General features: G+C 46.0%; 1 protein-coding gene across 1 annotated transcript in view; it reads left to right on the top strand.

Annotated features, from left to right (window-relative positions):
* The window catches only part of UCK2 (uridine-cytidine kinase 2), a 72,890-nt gene continuing 58,369 nt past the window's right edge, over nt 498-15,018 (top strand). The window contains exon 1 of the mRNA XM_018046435.1: nt 498-965. Within this exon, the coding sequence (XP_017901924.1) occupies nt 867-965 (99 nt within the window). The 5' untranslated portion in view covers nt 498-866. The remainder of the gene's footprint in view (nt 966-15,018) is intronic.

Consider the following 15,018-nt stretch of genomic DNA (forward strand, 5'->3'; position numbering starts at 1 on the left):
TTAACTCCTCAGGAACCTCCGTGTTTGGAATTTCAAACTATGGTTAGAAGGGGCGTTGATGTCGGGAGGGAGAGCGTTCCTCAGAGCCCCCTCAAATTACCTTTCTTTCGGAAAAGGCTACGGAAAGTCGCCTGTTAAGTTAGAGGATGGTGTTTGGAGATTTCCAAGAGAGGAAATATTTAAAGCCAGAGACTGAAATATTATTTTGGCAAACGGGAGGGGAAAAAAAATTCATTTTCAGAACACAAGTTTTTAGTCTGGATAATGAAGAAATGACATTAACTCTTTGTTTCATCTTACTCTTCCAAGCTTGTTCTGACTTTGCTTCTCAAACCTGAGGCATCCATCCCCTCTATTATTTGATCTGCCCTTTTAGCTTTTTATCCCTTTTGAAATAGGTGGGGGCATACCCAATTAAAACACGCAGAAGGCTCCATTCTTCTCCCTTGGTCCTTGGCAGGCCGTCGTCCTTGATAGGGTTAACCGGGTGGGTAGGGAGGAGGGTCGGGCTCACACCTTTCCCAGAGACCTCGGGCGGTGGCGGCCGGGCCCGGGAGGGGCGGAGGCGGGGGCCAGACGCCTCGCCGCCGCCTCGGCGAATAGCAGTGCGCTGCCCGCCCGGATTGGAGCAGCAGCATCACGCTGACCTCTGCCTGGGATGTAAACCGGGACGGCCGCAGCGGGCAGAGGAAGGCTCTGCGCTCCTCAGGGAAAGGCAGCACCGGGCTCCGAGCTGGGAGCGGCGGCAGCCTCGGCCTGGGCAGCGCCCAGTGGCGGCTGCGGGAAGCAGAGGGAGCCCGGCGCGGGCGCGGGCGGGGAGCTTGCGTCGGTTCGCACAGGCAGCGGGAGGAGGGGCCGCGCGAGCCATGGCCGGGGATAGCGAGCAGACCCTGCAGAACCACCAGCAGCCCAACGGCGGCGAGCCCTTCCTGATCGGCGTCAGCGGGGGCACGGCCAGCGGCAAGGTACAGCGGGGCCCCGGGGCCGCGCTCTCTCCCCCTCCCTTCTGTTCCCCTCCCGGGTCCCGGCCCCGCGGCGGCGCATGTGGCCGGCGGCCGCGGGCCGTGTCAGTTGCTGCAGCCACCGCGTGGCCCGCGCGCCTCCGCTCCTGGCAGCGCTCCAGTGCCGAGTCCTCCCTGCGCGGACTACGGGCGCCGCTGCGGGGGACGGGCGGGCGGGGAGCCGGGCCACCAAGGTTCCAGAGGTACCCCGGCTACCGATAGCAGGGCTGGCACGCTCCTCGGGCGGCAGTGACTCGTGGCCGGGGTCCTGTGGGGGAGGGGCAGAGAAAACGGATGCTTATTGTTTTGCAAGTCCGACGTGGGGGAGAGGGCTTTAAGCAGGGTCCTCTACGACCCCCGCGGTACACTCGTTTTCCCCTGTCCTGGCGTTGATGCGCTCGCCCAGCGGCGCAGCCCCGGTGCCAAGGGCGGAGCGAGCCGCGCAGCCCTACCCGGACGGCTGCGAGAAAGCACGAGGCAGCGTCCAGAGGAAAAAGAGGAGCCCCGCTTGGACTGGATGCTGGGGCCGGGGATTGCAGGGGTTTCCGGGGAAAATCCAAATAAGAGCCAAAATAAGCGAGGTGACATCAATGTAATGATCATACCCAGGGCTTTTCTCTCTCTCTCCCTCTCCGGTTTTAAGAGGAAACGCGGTCAGCTTCAATGAGAAAGTTGTACTGGCCCCGGGCTCTTAGATGTCTGGGGCCGTAGGCGTCTTGGATCCGCGGAAAGTGGTCATCCTCTAGGTGTCTGACCCCTTTAGCAGCCTGCTTTATTGTTTGATCAGCAAAGCTAGGGATATGCTTTCCTAGCTTTACCCCCGGCTTTTTCTGCAGGTGGGGAAGGGTGGAGTCCTCACAGATGTTTCTTTCTTTGCTCCCCTTCCTTTAAGGTGGCTACTTGTTTCCCCTACTGGTTAACAATCTCCAAGTTGATTCTGCGCACGGGCTCAAGGGGAGCCTGCGAGACATGGGTGCTGCGCGCTGCGTCTGGCGAGGGGAGATGATGCCTCCTAGGGTTGGGGAGAGCGGAGCAGGAAGGCTGGTTGGCGCCATGAGAGGAGAGCCACGAGGTTTTCGCTCCGGATCTGACTCTGCCGGAGCCCCTCCTCCATTTTGGTTTTACACGTTTCCCTCCAGGTCTGGACTAGTTCGGCGCGTGGGGCCCAGAAGCGGCAGCTGGCGCTGTGGAACTTCTTTATTGATTAGTTAATCTCGTCCGTGGCTCCCAGGGTTAGGAAATCTGCCTGCTTTAGGGCCCAGAAGTTTATGTTGAATTTGCCTCTGGTTGAATGCCTTTTTTAATTTTGAAATTTTTTCCATGTTAAGCTAAAGCCAAACCAGGATGCCAGTTCTTTTAGGAAGTTTAACTGTTACATTAGAACCAGCACCCCACCCCCCACCCCCCACCCCCCACCCCCCACCAGCCACCCCCTGAGCGTATTCGTGTCGCGCGGCTTCTTTTTTGTTGTTGATGGCTGTATTCCCAGCGCTCCTAGCACAATACCTGGCGTGTGTGTGCGTGTCGCTCAGTCGTGTTGTGACTCCATGGACTGTAGCGCTCCTACCACAATACCAGGCGTGTGTGTGTGTGTGTGTGTGCGCGCGCGTGTGCGTGTGTTAGTCGCTCAGTCGTGTCCGACTCTTTGCGACTCCGTGGATTGGAGGCCGCCAGGCTCCTCTGTCCATGGAACTCTCCAGGCAAGAATACTGGAGTGGGTTGGCATTCCCTTCGCCAGGGATTTTTCCAACCCGGGGATCGAACCTGGGTCTCCTGCATTGAAGGCAGATTCTTTACCGTCTGAGCCATCAGGGAAGCCGACGTGGGGTATAGCTGGACTCAAATATTGACCTGAGATCCAGCCCTCCTAGGGGTAGGGAGATAAACTGACATATGAGTGTAGCATTTAGAAACAAAATGACCTTGGTAATCAACTAAATAGTTACTACAGAGGTAGAAATTGAGATCCTGAAAGATGAAATAACTCCCTTCTTATTTTTGTGTTCCTGAATGATCATCTGATCTCAGTTGATATCAGTATACATGTAAGTGTTATTTTGGTAAGGTGTCAGGTAGGAACTAGTAAGAGAGCTCTTAAGCGAGCTCTCTTTTGTCCCTGTTTCTAATCAGGGAAGAAGATACTCCCCAAAAAGGGTCTGTTTTCACACAGTTTTAAGTCTTTGGCTGTGTCAAGTGGTATGTGGGCTTTTAGTTCCCTCAGTAGAGATCAAGCATGCACTCCCTGCATTGGCAGCATGTGGAGTCTTAACCATCGGACTGCCAGGAAAGTCCCTCATGCAGTTTTTAAAGCATGTTGTACCTTTTGGGCAATCACAAGTAGTTTGTCATTGCTTAGAGTTTTATAATTTTTTTGTTACTAAAAAAGTCCCAAGGAGCACTGGACTTTGAAAATTTTGTGTTGTAGTCAGTTTGCGGCAATTATGTCGTGATTCTTAGCATCTTTCTTCCAAGGAGTTTAAATTTTTGTTTTTGCCGGGGGTGGGGGGTTTGTTTTTGTTTAAAGGATGGTCCCTATCAACAGATTGGACCTCGTTTGGGAGTCTCAAGCCTGAACATTTTAGTACAGGAGGCTCTGGAAGCCAGGTTGATACTCTACTTCCTGGGTGGGCTTGTTAAAGGAATTTGGGAGAAGGCAAAGGGTCCAACCTGGATAGCATATTGAAAAGCAGAGACATTACTTTGCCAACAAAGGTCCGTCTAGTCAAGGCTATGGTTTTTCCAGTGGTCATGTATGGATGTGAGAGTTGGACTGTGAAGAAGACTGAGCACCGAAGAATTGATGCTTTTGAACTGTGGTGTTGGAGAAGACTCTTGAGAGTCCCTTGGACTGCAAGGAGATCCAACCAGTCCATTCTGAAGATCAGCCCTGGGTGTTCTTTGGAAGGAATGATGCTAAAGCTGAAACTCTAGTACTTTGGCCAGCTCATGAGAAGAGTTGACTCATTGGAAAAGACTCTGATGCTGGGAGGGATTGGGGGCAGGAGGAGAAGGGGACGACCGAGGATGAGATGGCAGGATGGCATCACCGACTCGATGGATGTGAGTTTGAGTGAACTCCGAGAGATGGTGATGGACAAGTAGGCCTGGTGTGCTGCGATTCATGGGGTCGGACATGACTGAGTGACTGAACTGAACTGAGCTGAAAGGGTCCAAGGGCATCTTTTAGAGCTAGAAGAAACCTCAGAGGTCCTGGAGTCCAGCACTTCATCTCATCACTGATGGATGAGGAAAAGAATGAATTCAGATCATATATTTAGTGGTGGAGCCAGAACTAGATAGGTACTGCTCTGTCCTAGTCATTGTTCTTGTTTAAGAAGACTTGACTAAGGCATGCCTGGAGAACACAAGTTAACAACTTCAACCTGGAAAGGGGCTACTTGGAAATGGCTACAGAATGGTTTCAGAGGTACTTGACCCAAAAGGAAATGGAAATGCACCTTGGCCGCATAGTATAGATCTTCACTGCTCTCTCCCCTGCTTTATAAGAGAAAACAACTGCCTGTTTAGCTCTCTGGAGAGCTCTAATTTGTCTAAGTGTTGTGGCTGCCCTGAGTTGCAAGTATTTTATCTTAGCCTAAATTATTTTGGTTGTGGAAGGCAAAAATAGTGATTGCTGCTCCATATATCACATTTTAAAAGTTTGTTTTACAAATGAAGATGAATTAGAACTCTAGAGTAAGCTTTACTGGGCTGACATGACAAATCACTGCTAAAAACTCACCTAAAATTGTGGTGGGTTGAGAAAGTAATCTGGATGTTTGTTGAAGACCAGATTCTCATATTTCCTCTTAAAGGACAGGTCTAGAGAGCAACAAGTAACCATGGTTGGTGGGGAAAATGACAGTTTAAATTTCTTTACCTGCATATATACCCTTGACTTTAGCTGCCATTCCCTGTTCTCTTCACTTTAGCTGTTTAATGCCCTGTGGCTTCTTCTTTGGCCAGTTAAAATAGTTTCTTTTTCTGCACTTCCTCAGAGAGGTCTTCTTTAGCTTAGCTCTGACTGGGTCACTCTTCTTTTGGGAAACCTTGAATGCGTCTCCATCACCCAGACTACAAGTCAGGTATTTCAGCACATTGCACAGTTCCCTGCCCCCAAGATGTGGCCCCAGACTGTTTATTTTTCTACTCTTGTCCTGCTTCCCCACACCCAAATATACACCACACATCTGTGGAGCTGCTTTCAGTTATACTTTTTTTAAAAAAATTCATTATTTATTTATTGGAGGATAATTGCTTTACAGAACTTTGCTGTTTTTTGTCAAAGCTCAACATGAATCAGCCATAGGTATGCATATATCCTCACCCTTTTGAACCTCCCTTGCTTTCAGTTCTACTTTTGCTCTGGAATGGCCTATAATCCTTTTAAGGCTTCAGTTAGGTTAATACTTCCTCCAGGGAACCTTGTTATCCATATCCTTAATCAGAATTTTTTTTTTCTCTCTAATGCTCTGTAGTTTCACCACATTTTGCCATTGCTGTTTAGTTGCTAAGTTGTGCATGACTCTCTGAGACCCTGTGAACTATAGGCTCCTCTGTCCCTGAAATTCTCCAGGCAAGAATACTGGAGTGGGTTGCCATTCCCTTTTCCAAGGGATCTTCCTGACCCAGGGATCGAAGTCTTGTCTTTTATGCCTACTGCATTGGCAGGCGGCTTCTTTACCACTAGCACCAGTTGGGAACCCCAAGAATACTGGAGTGGGTTGCCATTTCTTTCTCCATAAGATCTTCCAAAGTCAGGGATCTAACCCATATCTCCTGCATTAGCAGGCAGATTCTTTACCATTGAGCCACCAGGGAAGCCCCCAATTGCTGAGGTTATTTGTTGACTGCTTCCCTCACTATAATAAAAGTTCTGTAAGAGCAACTCATTTATTTTTGCTTTAATGCCCGTTGCAGTGTTTTATACAGCATTGTCATTCACCATTTGTTGGACTGAGTTAGGCAAACCATAGTTTATAATTACCTTTTTATTCTTTTCATTCATGACTATTTGAAATAGGCTTTTGAAGCCACAGTTGAAACCATATTTAATTGTCCTATTTGTGTTGCAATGATAGACAATAAAAAGCCCACCCGAACCCTAACTCATTGGTATTGCTTGTTCAGAGTCTAGTATTTATTTAATGTGTGCTAAATGGATATTTGCTGAATGTCACTGTGCAGAATACTGTATCAAGCGCTTGGACTTGAGAGGAACTCAGGAAATAAGAAAATATGAGAGAACGTCTCTGTCAGTATAGTGTAAAACTGCTTAAACAGCTTTTTACCAGCCAGCCAGTTTAGCATTAAAGCATTTGATTGTCTCTTCCCTTTGAAGTGGGGCAGGTATCTTCCCCATTGATGGGTAACAATGGGAGAGGTCATGTAGTCAGTGACAGACGCTGGATAGGAATCCAGGTTTTTCCTTTACTAAACCTACTCCTGTTTTGGACTTTCTTTGCCAGTAGAGACTAGCCCTCAGAGGTATTTATTTTAAGGCAGGTCGGTTGGACAGTGTATGAATAATACAGCCCAAGAGAGGACATCACAGTCCCTTCAGAGGTGGGAGCCGTCAGCTTGGCTTGACCATGAGTCAGCATCTGCTTTTGGAGCGCCCTGGAATGCTCCCTGGACCTGGGTTTTTGGAACCTCAGCAGCCATCCACATCCAACCAGATCACTTAGTCCATACCATCCCTCCATCAGGTGCTTCCAGAACCACGGGACTGAAGTCCTGCTGTGAGAAACGGAGCTGACATTGTCTGCTTCGTACTGCCCCAAGCTGCTACAGGACAGGCCTGGCGTGGTCTGGCCCTGCTGCTGTCCTGCCACTCTTCTCTTTGCTCTTGATTCTGGCCACGCTGCTGTCTTGGTCCATCAGGCCCCCTGCCCCCGACACCCGGGGCTCTTCACATTTGCTGTTTGCTCTGGCTGAAATCCCCCTCTTGTTCATTGCGCTAGTGCGTCTAGCCACGTGCCTATTAGAACGAAGCCCAGACAGCAGCGCATGCTGCTTGCTGTTGCCTGCTCTATTTCCTGTTGGAAAGTCTTTGAAGTGTGTTCCTGATGCACGCTGTCTGGTCACCTAGCTCCAGCTCACCATGCCTATAGCATTTGCTTAGGTCTTCTGCCTGATACTATTTTAAAAAAATTTTTTTAAGTGCCCACCAATAGTGTAGGAGGGTTCCCCTTTCCCCATGCCCTCCCCAGCACTTGTTATTTGCAGACTTTTTTATGATGGCCATTTTGATATACATTTCTCTGATAATTAGCAATGTTAAACATCTTTTCACGTGCCTATTGGCTGTTTCTGTATCTTTGGAGAGACATCTGTTTAGGTTTTCTACCCATTTTTTTTTTTTTGTCTCAAACATTTTTTAATACTTTATCTTTTTCTTCCTCCCATTTTTTGATTGTGTCTTTTCATTGATACTATTTCTTCATCGAGTCTTATTCTCATGAGGTCTTGTGATGGAGACAGGTTGTAGAGATGGTGCTGTTGGATTTGCTTAATATCCCTAAGATTTTTTAGACATGTGTCTCAATTTTTTAAAGTTTGAGAGAATAATCTTTGTGTGTATGTGCTTTCTTGTCCAGCAAACTTTTTATCATTAAACTGATTTATCATTAAAGAATTTGATTATGTTGTTATGAAGTATCAAGTACCTGAATATGTAAATCCTGTCAGTATAATTAATAGAATTCAAAACAAAAATAGGGATTATGGAATGATAAGAAAGATGAGATATACACTTAAAAATGTGGCTTCTTTAAAGCCTTTTGATTCTTACTGAATGTTTGATTTTTAAAAACCTTACTTAAATGTGATGATTCATGATCTTGGTGATATTACTCTTAGTGATGATATAAGGCTGAAGGTTTGCTTTTGTTAATAAGTCTCTCAAATCTTGATTTAATGATTGTATTTGAAAAAGTTATTGCCCAAAATGATCCAGGTACAAGAAACTCATCATTTGTAGTATTTATCTAGTTATGAGAGTCCCATCCCCCAATTATAGCTAGGAAATTTTATTCTTCTTTGTTGTCCATCAGCTGTTTTTGCAAACCAAGGTGCTCCATTTATTTAGTTTTTTTAACTAGTGGATTCAAAACCCACTGAAAGCCCTCATTGGAATTATTTACAGGTGTTTACAGGTTTCTATTTATGAGTTTTATAGTTGCACGCATAGTTTTTGGCAACTAAGTTACAATGGGAACATTTTCAAAGTATTATTTTTAATATTTAATTTGATTTTAATACATGTATTCATTTTCTTTCGACAGCAAATCAAAAACTTCTTTTGAAAGTGAAATATTTTCAAATGCACTGAAAAATTTACATGAAGATAATAAAGAAAAGACAGACTTTCTTTTTTTTTATATATTTATTTTTATTTATTTCTTTGGCTGCACAGGGTCTTAGCTGTGGCATGGGATCTAGTTCCCCAACCAGGGATCAAACCCAGGGCCCCAGCATTGAGAGACAGAGTCTTAGCCAGTGGACTGCCAGGGGAGTCCCAAAAGACAGACTTTCTGAAAGACAAAGTAAGAGGTATAAAGGTCATCAGGTGTTAACAGAGCAGACTCATCAGCATTCAGTAAAGTCTAACAGGAGAGTTGACTCAGAAAGCAAAGCATTTACAGTCACAGCAGTACCATCAGTGCACTGTTTAACCTGAGAACTATGAAGAATCGTATAAAACGGTGGACTTTCAGGCCTCGTGTAAGCAGAACTCTGATTAGGTATGAGGGCATTGCTTCTATTTTGTCTTTCGTCCATGCTGTGTGGCCTGTGGGACCTTAGCTCCCCTGCCAGGGAGTGAACACAGGCCCCCTACAGTGGAAGCCAGAGTCCTCACAGGGACGTCCTGGGGACATTGGTTCTAAAACGCATCATGTATGCTTTGAGAGTTTTGAATGATGATGGAAGAGGATGATAATACTAAAAAAGATCAATTTGCATTGGCACCTGGCTATTAAAAAAGATCTTTTCAGAGCATAGGGTTCCTTTTCTTTTTTTAAGAAAAATTTTTAAAAATTTATTTGGCTGCCTTGGATCTTAGTTGCAGCATACAAGATCTTCCTTGCGGTGCCTGGGGGTACACAGACTGAGGTGTTCAGAGAGAGAGAGAGAGAGTGAAGTCACTCAGTCGTGTTAGACTCTTTGTGACCCTATGGACTGTAGCCCACCAGGCTCCTCCGTCCATGGGACTTTCCAGGCAGGAATACTGGAGTGGGTTGCCATTTCCTTCTCCAGAAGATCTTTCCGGCCCAGGGACTGAAGTTGGGTCTCCCACATTGCAGGCAGACTCTTTACCATCTCAGCCACTAGGAGTTCAGAGGCGAATGAAATCTTAGTTTCCTGACTAGAGATAAAACCTGGATTCCTAGTCACTGCACCACCAGGGAAGTGGTTCTTTTATTAATAAAACGCAGTTATTTTCACATGGATACCCCGTGTGAAACTGCAGGAAAAGTGTCAAGAGTATCTCTGAACCACTCATACTTCCTATAGTAACCTTGAGAGCCCTACATACTAGCCTTGAGTGCCCTGGCGTGTCCAGCAGTGCGTTTTAGTCCCATCCTGTGTGGTCCCACATTCATTTTGGCTGAGCATTCATTTTCACAGTAATGGTGACAGAAGATTCTGCCACTTGGCCTTTTGTATGACTTGTGGCACCTTTGTGTAGAGCTTCAGTAAGGTACGACTTTTTGTCTGGTACGCACATGGAAGCATAAGAATATTTGTATGTGTCCTTGAAGTTGAGCTGTGCTTCTTTTCTTTAATCACTTTAATCAGTCTGTAAGTATGCTGTCTGGTCTGATATCTCCCCTCAGCTGAAGAGCTGTTGCTTCATATTCAGCAAACATCCTCTGTTTGTCTGCCTGTCTTGAAGGAAGTCCAGAGTTCTGCAGGTGTCTCTAGAGTCATCTCTTCCTAGATGGAGGGTGAGCTCTGTCCCTGCCCTGTGCACGTTGGCACAGGGAGCTTGTAGGGTACTGGGATGCTAAGAGTGTTGACCTGTGATTTTGGACTATGGCCTTTAAATGTTTGCATACATTTCTGCTAAGAGAATTTTGGAGAATTCTTTATCCCCATCACATGGTTTTTCATCGCATAAGTAGAGTAGCAAATCATGTAATTTCTGATATATTGTAAATGTTGATGTTTTAAAACAACAATTATCTCATTCTTCTAAAATGAATCTAGTGGGCTCTAAATACTGTTATAAGTTGACCTATTGTCATCCATTTAAAAAATACATGACTAAGCTTTTCATTGAATCAAAAATGTAAATTTTTCATTTTTTTCTCCTTGAAATGATATTTCAGTTCCACTTCCTCCACAAACATGTTAATTTATTTTTATACTTGAAAATCTTTTATTGATCATTCTGTCATCTTTCTGCAACAAAAATATGGAGTGATGGGAATGATTTTTTATTTTCTATCCTCATAAGTCTCTTCAGTGTTAATTTCTTTTGGTTTGTGTCAGTATGGTTATTAACATAAATTAATCAGAACAAGTAGGCATACATTTTGGATAAGTAATTAAACATGAAAGGTAGAAGTATGTTGGAAAGCAACTTGAGACAAATGGAACTGCAACACTGAATTATTTCATGTACTGGGGAATGATCACTACTTCATGCGAGAATAAGGTTTTTCATTTGCGTAGATGTAAATTTGAGAAACCTTGTAGACAGAAGTAGATAGGATCAGAAGAACTTTTGTTATATCAGGTTCACTTACTATTTTTATTTTTAGCTGAAGTATAGTTGCTTTACACTGTTGTGTCAGTTTCTGCTGTACAACAACAGAAATCCCCTGTACGTATACATATATTCCCTTCCTCTTGAGCCGCCTCCTTGCTTTCCCCGCATCGTCCCAGCCTTCTAGGTCCCACGGAACGCAGAGCTGAGCCCCGCACGCTGTGCAGCAGCTCCCTACTCGCTGTGTGTGGGCACATGGTGGTGTATAGATGCCAGGGCTGCTCTCAACTCACCCCACACCCCTGCCCACAGATCCATTCTCCACATCTGTGACTGTATTCCTGCCCTGGCCACTTAGTTTGTAATCTTTTAAATTATCGAAATTATTTAAATTGTCGCAACCTGATGTGTCTTTATGGATCAACCAACTCAACACTTAGCTCCCTTTAATTTTGTTGAGAGCAGAAAACTGGAAACCTCCGGATTGTAAAAGGGTTTGTTGCCCCCTAATTAGGTTATTCAGTTCAGCACTAGTATTTCAAGTCACCCGTCATGGCCACTGATTCAGGAAACTTGGGCTCCAGTCCAGCTTTGCCAGTTACTTCTTAGCTATGTTCGAGGGTCCTGTCAGACCATAGCATTTCACAGTTCTGCAGCTTGCCTTGAGTATCCTTGTTTTCTTACCAGTGATCACCCAGACGAGGTACTTCTCGAATCCTCAACTCCGAACCTGCATAAGCATCTGTAATCTTTTGTTGGGATTCTAAAAGACTGATTGATGTCTCTCACCACTTGCCGGCATCCACCTGAAACTCGATTTTTCCAGGCCAGCAGGTCCTGGGGCCGTGTGTATTTTCCACCTGAACTGGGTTTTTCCAGTCCCTTGCTCAGTTAGCCCTTCTAATGCTAGTTTTCAGCCCTTCACCCTGTTGCTTTGGCTGTTGCTAGGAGATCATTGTTCCTTTGCTGGTGACATCTGTGCTTCCTCTTTTTGGGCATCTCTTCACTAGGATTGGATGGTAGGCGCATTGCTCAGCTCAGCATCATTGTACGTGGTAGATGGCTTAGGTGCCTGCTTAAGAAGGAAGGAAGGAAGGAAGGAAGGAAGGTCGCTCAGTCGTGTCCGACTCTTTGTGACTGCACAGAATTCTCCAGGCCAGAATCCTGGAGTGGGGAGCCTTTCCCTTCTCCAGGGGCTCTTCCCAACCCAGGGGTCGAACCCAGGTCTCCTGCATTGCAGGCGGATTCTTTACCAGCTGAGCCACAAGGGAAGCCTTGTTTAATTTTAAAAAATATATATAATCAACCTTAGTACTTTACTGTCAAGTCTTACTAGCGATGCCTCCTAATTTTGTTTAATGAAATGCTTGTTGATATAAACTAGATCTTAAACTCAAGAAATGCTAGAACGCTAGATCTTTTAAACCACAGTTATTATCTTAGAGGGAGGCAGATGCATCATCTTTTGAGAAAAACTATCTTTGCCTCAGGCACCTTGCATCCATCTGAATGTAGGCCTTTTGTAGCGTGGAGTGGAGTTGCTGACGTGCTGAGCAGAGCCATAGGATGAGAAGACACTGTAGGTAGCTCTTTATGTTCTTCTGAATTTAGGGCGGCCTGTAGGCAACATTCTGAAATAGAGAGATTTGACATGAGAGACACGGCCCGTAGCTGTTTGTGTGATTTTGTGTTATCCTGTTGGGGTTATTAGTGTTCTCTTCATCAACACAGATGATTATATGCATTACTTGAGTTTCTGCTGTGAAACAGCCAGGTTGAGATCTGAGATGTTGCCATTTAAAATGTTTTCTTTTTTTTGACAAAAGAAGTGCAGATACTTTGTAAACTGAAATAGTTATGGTCTTTATTATTCTAGTAAATTTATGATAGGGCTGATACTAAGAAGTAGTTCTGAGCAGGAACAGAACTGGGAACCCAGGGCAGAGACCCCTGGGCCACAGGTTGCCTGCCGGTCTGTGTGGCTCACAAGCTGGCACCTCTACCAACAGGTGCTTTGAAACCAGCCTGGCGTTTGTCAGAGCAGCTGTGACGTGATCACCCTTTGTTACAGTAGAGGTTTTCTGAGGGTCTGTCTCTGTTGTGTGGTGTATTGGTTGTCTGTGGGCACTGTCTCCAGAATTTCTGTGAAAGTTGCATTTGGTGAGGAGACTGCTGTTTCGGGTGGGCTGAATCTCCTGGGGATCTGTTGATTTTTTTTAAGAAACATTTTTTATTGAAGTGTAGTTGATTACAGTGTTGCATCTATTTCTGCTGTACAGCGAAATGATTCAGTGATATATACAGATAATGCATACAGACATATATGGGCTTCCCCGGTGGCTCTGGTAGAGAATCTGTCTGCCAAGCAGGAAACTCGGGCTCAGTCCCTGAGTCAGGAAGATCCCCTGGAGAAGGAAGTGGCAACCCACTCCAGTACTCTTGCCTGGAGAATCCTATGGACAGAGGAGCCTGGCAGGCTACAGCCCATGGGGTCGCAGAGTGTCGGACATGACTTCGTGACGACATACAGACAACAAACACATACATTCTTTTTCATATTCTTTTCCATTATGGTTTATCGCAGAATACTGAATATAGTTCCCTGTGCTATACAGTCAGACCTGTTGTTTATCCATTCTGTTATAATAGTTTGCGTCTACTAATCCCAAACTCCCAGTCCATCCTTACCTTCCCACCTCTGCCACCACAATCCCGTTATCTATATCTGTAAGCCTGTTTCTGCTTTGTTGATAAATTTGCTTATGTTCTATTTTAGATTCCACATAGAAGCGATATCATGTGATGTTTGTCTCTATCTTTCTGGTTTATTTCACTTAATAGGCTAATGTCTGGGTCCGTCCATGTTGCTGCAAGTGGCATTATTCTGCTATGACTGAGTAGTATTCCTCTGTGTGTCTATGTGTGTGTATATACTTATATATATACACACACAGCACATATATCTACTCATCTGTCAGTGGACATTGGGATTGTAAAGCATGCCATTTTGATTAGTCACTGGTTTCATTTTCCTCTGCCTGCTCTGTTGAGAAAGTAAGCGTTTGAAAGCATAGGGATCAGACTCTTGAGTGATACATCGTAGTTGAATAAGAGGCAGTCAGCAAGGTGATGCAAGGGGAGCCCTCCTTGTCTGCCTCTGGATGACGTAAGCCAGAGGCTGTGCTGGATGGACCATTTGGGTTCTGGAGGGACAAGATCAGGAGACATCATTCTTGAAGTGGGGAAGTTTGTGTTTTGGACATCTGAGAAAGGCTAAATCCCCAACCTGCCACAAGGCTCCTTTTGCGGGTCTTGTTGATGTGATAGAATCAAAGCTTTGTGATGTCTCTCCTTCCAGCAAGGATGGAAGTAGAACTCTTGTAGCTCCAGATAGCTCCGTGGCCTTTGGAGTCAGCATGCTTGTGTTAAGACCCCAGGGCTATCACCTGTTTCTTCTGAACCCCTTTCTACGTCTGTGAGAAGGAAATGGTGTCTAGTTTGGAGAGTTGCTAGAATCCCACGAGAAGGCGCAGAAACATGGCAGGAGGTTCGCGGCGGCACCGTCGCCTGCCTGCACTGCGGCTCACGCTCCGCGGCAGCTGTGCCGTCACTGCAGGCTCTTTGGCCGTCGTGCTGCGCCTTCCGACAGCACAGCACCGTGACACATGAGCCTGGTGCCTTCCGGGCTTGGCGGCAATGATAGTGCTGGTGTGTGATTCCACTTGCTCACTGTGACGCTGGTTCCTTGACGCCGCGACCTGTCTTCTTTGCTTATAAGGCCACGACTAGTCAGATATTGGCCTTTCTTTTTCTGTAGTTGTTAAGGTGAACCTTTTACTTTCTTTTCTTTTTTTGGTTTGGCCCAAATTTGCAGGATTTTAGTTCCCCAACCAGGATGGAGCCTGCACGCTCAGCAATGGAAGTGAGGAGTCTTAACCACTGGACTGCCAGGAAATACCTGTGGTGGTCCTTTTTTTGAAGAAGTGAACTTGTTTTATGAAGGGTAGTTAGGGATGGGAGCCGGAGAAGGCAATGGCGCCCCACTCCACTACTCTTGCCTGGAAAATCCCATGGGCGGAGGAGTCTGGTTAGGCTGCAGTCCATGGAGTCGCTAAGAGTCAGACACAACTGAGCGACTTCACTTTCACATTTCACGTTCATGCATTGGAGAAGGAAATGGCAGCCCACTCCAGTGCTCTTGCCTGGAGAATCCCAGGGACGGGGGAGCCTGGTGGGCGGCCGTCTATGGGGTCGCACAGAGTTGGACATGACTGAAGTGACTTAGCAGCAGCAGCAGGGGTG

This window comes from Capra hircus, chromosome 3, assembly GCF_001704415.2.
Source record: "Capra hircus breed San Clemente chromosome 3, ASM170441v1, whole genome shotgun sequence".
Lineage (NCBI taxonomy): Eukaryota > Metazoa > Chordata > Mammalia > Artiodactyla > Bovidae > Capra > Capra hircus.